This window comes from Coenobita brevimanus, chromosome 57, assembly GCF_032717465.1.
Source record: "Coenobita brevimanus isolate Jiangsu-jjx chromosome 57, ASM3271746v2, whole genome shotgun sequence".
Classification (NCBI taxonomy): domain Eukaryota; kingdom Metazoa; phylum Arthropoda; class Malacostraca; order Decapoda; family Coenobitidae; genus Coenobita; species Coenobita brevimanus.
The window spans coordinates 53,966,860-53,974,359 of record NC_137010.1 but is presented as its reverse complement, the minus strand read 5'-3'; the positions used below and the strand labels follow the sequence as shown (position 1 = coordinate 53,974,359).

Below are 7,500 nucleotides of genomic sequence, written 5' to 3'. Positions count from 1 at the left end.
GATGCACAGACACACACACACACACACACACACACACACACACATACAGACTCACACAGACACACACATACTGACATACACAGAGTCATACACGTGCATACAGACATACACAGAGACGTACACACACATACAGACATACACAAAAACGTACACACACATACACGGAGACATACACGGACATACACATACATACAGACATAAACAGAAACACACAGACATACACAGAAACACACATACAGGCATACACAGATATACACAGAAAATACGCACACATAGAGACATACACAGACATACACATGACACAGAAACACACACACACACACACACACACACACACACACACACAGCTTTATACGTACACATGGCATACATTAAGACTTCTTAACACCTTTTCTACAGCTACTAATTCTACTGTTTTGTATATCCCATTTTACGTCATCCACATATATTTACGGCTCTACATCCTTTCCATAGCACTTCTTCGTGACTGGCATCATATTCTAGTGTTAATAAGACAATACTACGGCTCTACATCCTTTCCATGGCACTTCTTCGTGACTAGCATCATATTCTAGTGTTAATAAGACAATACTACGGCTCTACATCCTTTCCATAGCACTTCTTCGTGACTAGCATCATATTCTAGTGTTAATAAGACAATACTACGGCTCTACATCCTTTCCATAGCACTTCTTCGTGACTAGCATCATATTCTAGTGTTAATAAGACAATACTACGGCTCTACATCCTTTCCATAGCACTTCTTCGTGACTAGCATCATATTCTAGTGTTAATAAGACAATACTACGGCTCTACATCCTTTCCATGGCACTTCTTCGTGACTAGCATCATATTCTAGTGTTAATAAGACAATACTACGGCTCTACATCCTTTCCATGGCACTTCTTCGTGACTAGCATCATATTCTAGTGTTAATAAGACAATACTACGGCTCTACATCCTTTCCATAGCACTTCTTCGTGACTAGCATCATATTCTAGTGTTAATAAGACAATACTACGGCTCTACATCCTTTCCATAGCACTTCTTCGTGACTAGCATCATATTCTAGTGTTAATAAGACAATACTACGGCTCTACATCCTTTCCATAGCACTTCTTCGTGACTAGCATCATATTCTAGTGTTAATAAGACAATACTACGGCTCTACATCCTTTCCATAGCACTTCTTCGTGACTAGCATCATATTCTAGTGTTAATAAGACAATACTACGGCTCTACATCCTTTCCATGGCACTTCTTCGTGACTAGCATCATATTCTAGTGTTAATAAGACAATACTACGGCTCTACATCCTTTCCATGGCACTTCTTCGTGACTAGCATCATATTCTAGTGTTAATAAGACAATACTACGGCTCTACATCCTTTCCATGGCACTTCTTCGTGACTAGCATCATATTCTAGTGTTAAGACAATACTACGGCTCTACATCCTTTCCATGGCACTTCTTCGTGACTAGCATCATATTCTAGTGTTAATAAGACAATACTACGGCTCTACATCCTTTCCATGGCACTTCTTCGTGACTAGCATCATATTCTAGTGTTAATAAGACAATACTACGGCTCTACATCCTTTCCATGGCACTTCTTCGTGACTAGCATCATATTCTAGTGTTAATAAGACAATACTACGGCTCTACATCCTTTCCATAGCACTTCTTCGTGACTAGCATCATATTCTAGTGTTAATAAGACAATACTACGGCTCTACATCCTTTGCATAGCACTTCTTCGTGACTAGCATCATATTCTAGTGTTAATAAGACAATACTACGGCTCTACATCCTTTCCATAGCACTTCTTCGTGACTAGCATCATATTCTAGTGTTAATAAGACAATACTACGGCTCTACATCCTTTCCATAGCACTTCTTCGTGACTGGCATCATATTCTAGTGTTAATAAGACAATACTACGGCTCTACATCCTTTCCATAGCACTTCTTCGTGACTAGCATCATATTCTAGTGTTAATAAGACAATACTACGGCTCTACATCCTTTCCATAGCACTTCTTCGTGACTAGCATCATATTCTAGTGTTAATAAGACAATACTACGGCTCTACATCCTTTCCATAGCACTTCTTCGTGACTAGCATCATATTCTAGTGTTAATAAGACAATACTACGGCTCTACATCCTTTCCATAGCACTTCTTCGTGACTAGCATCATATTCTATAGTGTTAATAAGACAATACTACGGCTCTACATCCTTTCCATAGCACTTCTTCGTGACTAGCATCATATTCTATAGTGTTAATAAGAAAAACCAGGTCATTGGACCGAAGTGATTGATGACTTTATGCTTCAGAAGCTGTCATAGTAACCAAGGAGACGCGAAGGTGTCCTATTCTCTCTCTCTCTCTCTCTCTCTAATAGTCTGATCCACCTACCTACCTACCTACCTACCTACCTGCCAACTACTACTACTACTACTACTGCTTTTGTTCTCCTCGTCAGTCTCTCATTCTGCATTTTCTCCACCTGACCAAGCCATCTCGGTGTGCTTCTCCTTACACTCACCAACACATTCACATCATGACCACGTAAAAACAAATTAAATTAAACGTTATTATATACAACTAGATATAAAGACAGACAGGCAGACGGACAGACTGGCTGACAGATAGACAGACAGACAGATAGATGTGAGTACAGATAGATAGGCAGATAGACAAGGCCAGGCAGATATCCCTTGCCGCAGTTCCTCTACCGATAGCAGTACCAGCGCTGTCTTCTACTAATGGCGAACTGTTACGCGTCGCCGAATGTTATCCAGTCTAGGTAGTATTCCTCACCTGCTACTGCCACGTGGTCTCCTTGGCCCTCAGATGCCTGGAGAAAGCCACGCAGACGTCCCCGCGGCAGTTCCGCTACAGATAGCAGTGGAGACCTCGGGGTTGTCCTGCACCAACGGTGAGCCAGGCAGCACAGGCGGGCAGGGCAAGACGCTCAAATGCGGCGACTGCGACAAGGCCGCCACCATCGTCTGCGGCGGCTGCTGGAGCCTTGGCTACTGCGGCCGAGACCACCAACTCAGCGGCTGGGAGAAACACAGGCCAAAATGTCGGCCGTGGAGAGTTGGTCTTTCCGCTGACATGGGGCGGCACATGGTGGCCACCAGGGACATTGCCCCAGGGGAGTTGCTGCTGCAGGACCCGCCGATCCTGATGGGACCCAAGATGGTCACGGAGCCGATCTGTCTGGGATGCTATCGACCAGTTGATGGAGAGTACAGGTAGTAGATTTTTATTATTATTATTATTATTGTTATTATTATTGTTATTTTTATTAATGGATGTTCGTGTAGCTGAAAATTCAACCTAACCTAAGATCCAAAAATTACATATGCAAACACATTTTGATATTTGCCTTCAGATAATTTAGTTTTTTTCCTGGTGTGTGTGTGTGTGTGTGTGTGTGTTCGAGTGCCACATACACCCAGGGAGGTATGTCAAAGAATCTCGTGATGTACTAAGATAAATTGTCATTGTTTTTTTACTACTTCCATTTCAGATAGTTTCTTAATACAGTACTCCTAACCTTTGAAGTTGTTGTGGGTGTGAGTTATTATTATTATTATTATTATTATTATTACTATCAACCCCTACACAGCTGTCGTGGGTGTGGATTCCCCTTATGCAGCAGAGACTGTGAGGGCACCGATGACCACGAGCCGGAGTGCAAGGCCGTCCGAGACTCCGGCATTCCAGTAAGAGTATCCGTTTTTGGCGAGACGAACAGCATGTATGAATGTATAACCCCGCTGAGAGTCCTTAGCCTCCGAGATGAGTACCCGAGCCTGTGGAATAAAATCATGGCCCTGGAGAGCAACTGTGACATGCGTGATGGTACCCAAGTGGCAACCATCACGCAGCAAACGGTCGTCGACATAATCCACAACCGCCTGCAGCTGGAGGACGAGTACGACCAGGAGACGATAGAGAAGGTGCTGGGTATCCTGGACACCAATGCCTTTGAGGTGCGTCTCCATGATTCCTCCATCCTGGGTGTGTACCAGACGGCCGCCATGCTGGAACACGACTGCATCTCAAACACCCACCGTACCTTCGACGCAGACCTCAACCTTGTGGTCCGGGCTGCAGTGACCATCAAGAGGGGGGACCACCTCACATCATGCTACACTGAACCGCTGGCCACTACCTCCTCCAGGCAGGAACACCTCCGCTCCTCCAAGTACTTCATCTGCGGGTGTCGGCGCTGTTCCGACCCACTGGAGTTCGGGGCCTTCATGTCCGCACTCCGCTGCAGCGAGTGCAACGACAAGAAGCCCGAGGACCCAGGCAAGAAGGCCGCAGAGAAGGGCGAAAGCTCAGGCGGGAAGGGTCGACCTGTTGTGCGTGGCGGTATGCGCAAGGGCGGTGTCGCGAGCCGCATAAATGCCTTCCAGTCTGGCGCAGGGAAAGAAGGGGAATCCACGAGCTCCGAGGGGTCAGCAGCAGCGGCAGGTGACCAGCCCGGGCCCTGGTTGGTTCAGCAGGACCCGCTCTCCCCAACCTCCCACTGGAAATGCCTCCGCTGCGGCTACAAGACCTCCGACGACTACGCGGACCGCATCGCCGCTGTGGCGCAGGAGGAGGCGGAGGAAGTGGAGGCGTCCAACCCAACCGTGGCGCAGTGCGAGGCCTTCCTGGAGAAGTGGGAGTCAACCTTCCATCCCGACCATGCCATATTCCTTAACGTAGGTCCTGCCACTGCTCTCTCTCTCTCTCTCTCTCCCCCCCTCTCTCTATTGGTTTGGAAAAGAGAATTAACTTGAAGAAATGAACCTGTCCTCTCTCTCTCTCTCTCTCTCTCTCTCTCATTGGTTTGGAAAAGAGAATCAACTTGAAGAAATGAACCTGTCCTCTCTCTCTCTAACTCTCTCTCTCTCTCTCTCTCTCTCTCTCATTGGTTTGGAAAAGAGAATTTACTTGAAGAAATGAACCTGTCCTCTCTACCCCACACTCTCTCACTCTCTCTCACTCTCTCCCAACAGCTCAAATACGTGCTGCTTCACCTCTACGGCTCAGAGGAGGGGTTCGAACTGGAGGAAATGAACCCCATCCAGCTCATGAGGAAGGAGGAACTATGCCACCAGGTTCTGAGAGTGGCAGACATCATACAGCCAGGTGAGAGACTAGCTTTTTTGTATTTTCTCTCATTTTCTTACTTTCTTACTTTCTCTATTACTCTCTTTCTGTCTCTATCTCTTTCTCTGGTGGTCTGTCCTTCTGTCTACCTGTGTGTGTATGTATGTATGTATTCGTATTTGTGCATGTCGTGTATGTATGTATGGAATAAAATACCATGCTTTACTCCTCCTCTCTCTCTCTCTCTCTCTCTCTCTCTCTTTCTCTCTCTCTCTCACACACACACACACACACACACACACACACACACAACTACTACTACTACTACTACCACTACTACTACTACTAGCACCACCACGATTACTCTTGCTACAACTACGAGTACTACTACTACTACTACTATTGTTATGCTACCACTACTACTACTGCCACTACTACTGCTACTATTGTTATGCTACCACTACTGCTACTACCACTACTACTACTATTATTGTTATGCTACCACTACTATTACTACTACTACCACTACAACTACTACTACCGGTACTATAGTTGTTATGCTAACACAACTACTACTATTACTACTACTATCATTATTATAATTTTTGTTGTTACTACTTTTGCTACTGCTACTACTACTACTACTACTACTAGCACTACAGCTATTTTTTTCATACTACCACAACTACTACTACTACCATTACTACAATTGTTTTATACTATCACTACTACAATTATTATATACTACTACTGCTACTACTACTACTACTACTACTACTGCTACTACTACTACTACTACTGCTATTATTATTATTGGTGCCTAATTCTGTCTCCTTGCCTGTCTGTCTGTCTGTCTCCCCTCTTTCCCTCACTGAAAACCAGGCTATCTTTAACACACACACACACACACACACACACACACGCCCATCCACCCACATACTTTTTTCCTTGTACACACACACACACACACGCCCATCCACCCACATACTTTTTTCCTTGTACACACACACACACACACACACACACACACACACACACACACACACACACACACACACACACACACACACACACACGCCCATCCACCCACATACTTTTTGACATGAACACACACACACACACACACACACACACACACACACACACACACACACACACGCCCATCCAACCACATACTTTTTTTCCTTGTACACACACACACACACACACACACACACACACACACACACACACACACACACACACACGCCCATCCACCCACATACTTTTTTCCTTGTACACACACACACACACACACACACACACACACACACACACACACACACACACACACACACACACACACACACACACACACACACGCCCATCCACCCACACAGTTACACTTGTACACACACACACACGCGCACACACACACACACGCGCACACACACACACGCTGCCAGTGGCAAACACCTTCTCGGAATAGACACGGAAACTAAACCAATCTGGTTCCCTACCCACCCCACTGACAGCATCTCTCTCTCTCTCTCTCTCTCTCTCTTAGATTATATATATATATATATATATATATATATATATATATATATATATATATATATATATATATATATATATATATATAGTTAGTTAGTTAGTTAGTTAGTATATTATATAAAATCTAAGAGTGAGAGAGAGTGGTAGGTGGGGGCGCTCATCATCCACCCACTCAGTGTAGTGCTACTCTCCGGTGATTTCCCTGTCTTCTCCTCCATCCTTCTTTCTTTCCATCATCTTCTGTCTTCCTTTCCTTCATTCTATCCTCTTCCTTCTGCCTGTGGGTGTCTCTACACTCCCTCTTCTGTCTTTCTTTCCTTCATTCTTTCCTCTTCCTTCTGCCTGTGGGTGACTTTACACTCCCTCTTCTGTCTTTCTTTCCTTCATTCTTTCCTCTTCCTTCTGCCTGTGGGTGACTTTACACTCCCTCTTCTGTCTTTCTTTCCTTCATTCTTTCCTCTTCCTTCTGCCTGTGGGTGACTTTACACTCCCTCTTCTGTCTTTCTTTCCTTCATTCTTTCCTCTTCCTTCTGCCCGTGGGTGACTTTACACTGAGTGACAAGCCAAATGGTTTCCTGTACACCACGAAACCATTTACTACGCTGGGTGGTAACCATATAACCAAATTTTGGCGCCTGGTGGTTTAGTGGGTAATTATTGCGCTCCAATCGGATTGAGCCGGTGAAGGTTTATATCCAAGGGGTAGTTGGGGTTTATTGCTCACGTAATGCCACTCAGGGATGAGTGAGGCTGGTCACTCTCATCTTAAATGTCAGGACCAACTGCCTAGCCCCGGACTCCTACGATTCTCATGGGGTAATGTAGGGTTGGATGGATGGAATATA

General features: G+C 44.9%; 1 protein-coding gene across 3 annotated transcripts in view; it reads left to right on the top strand.

The window, feature by feature from the left end:
* LOC145402341 (uncharacterized) overlaps positions 1 to 7,500 on the top strand; it is a 25,469-nt gene that overhangs the window by 2,661 nt on the left and 15,308 nt on the right. For all 3 annotated transcript variants that reach the window (XM_080274486.1, XM_080274488.1, XM_080274485.1), the window contains exons 2-4: positions 2,858 to 3,264; positions 3,642 to 4,728; positions 5,026 to 5,158. In XM_080274486.1, the coding sequence (XP_080130612.1) occupies positions 2,858 to 3,264; positions 3,642 to 4,728; positions 5,026 to 5,158 (1,627 nt within the window). The remainder of the gene's footprint in view (positions 1 to 2,857; positions 3,265 to 3,641; positions 4,729 to 5,025; positions 5,159 to 7,500) is intronic.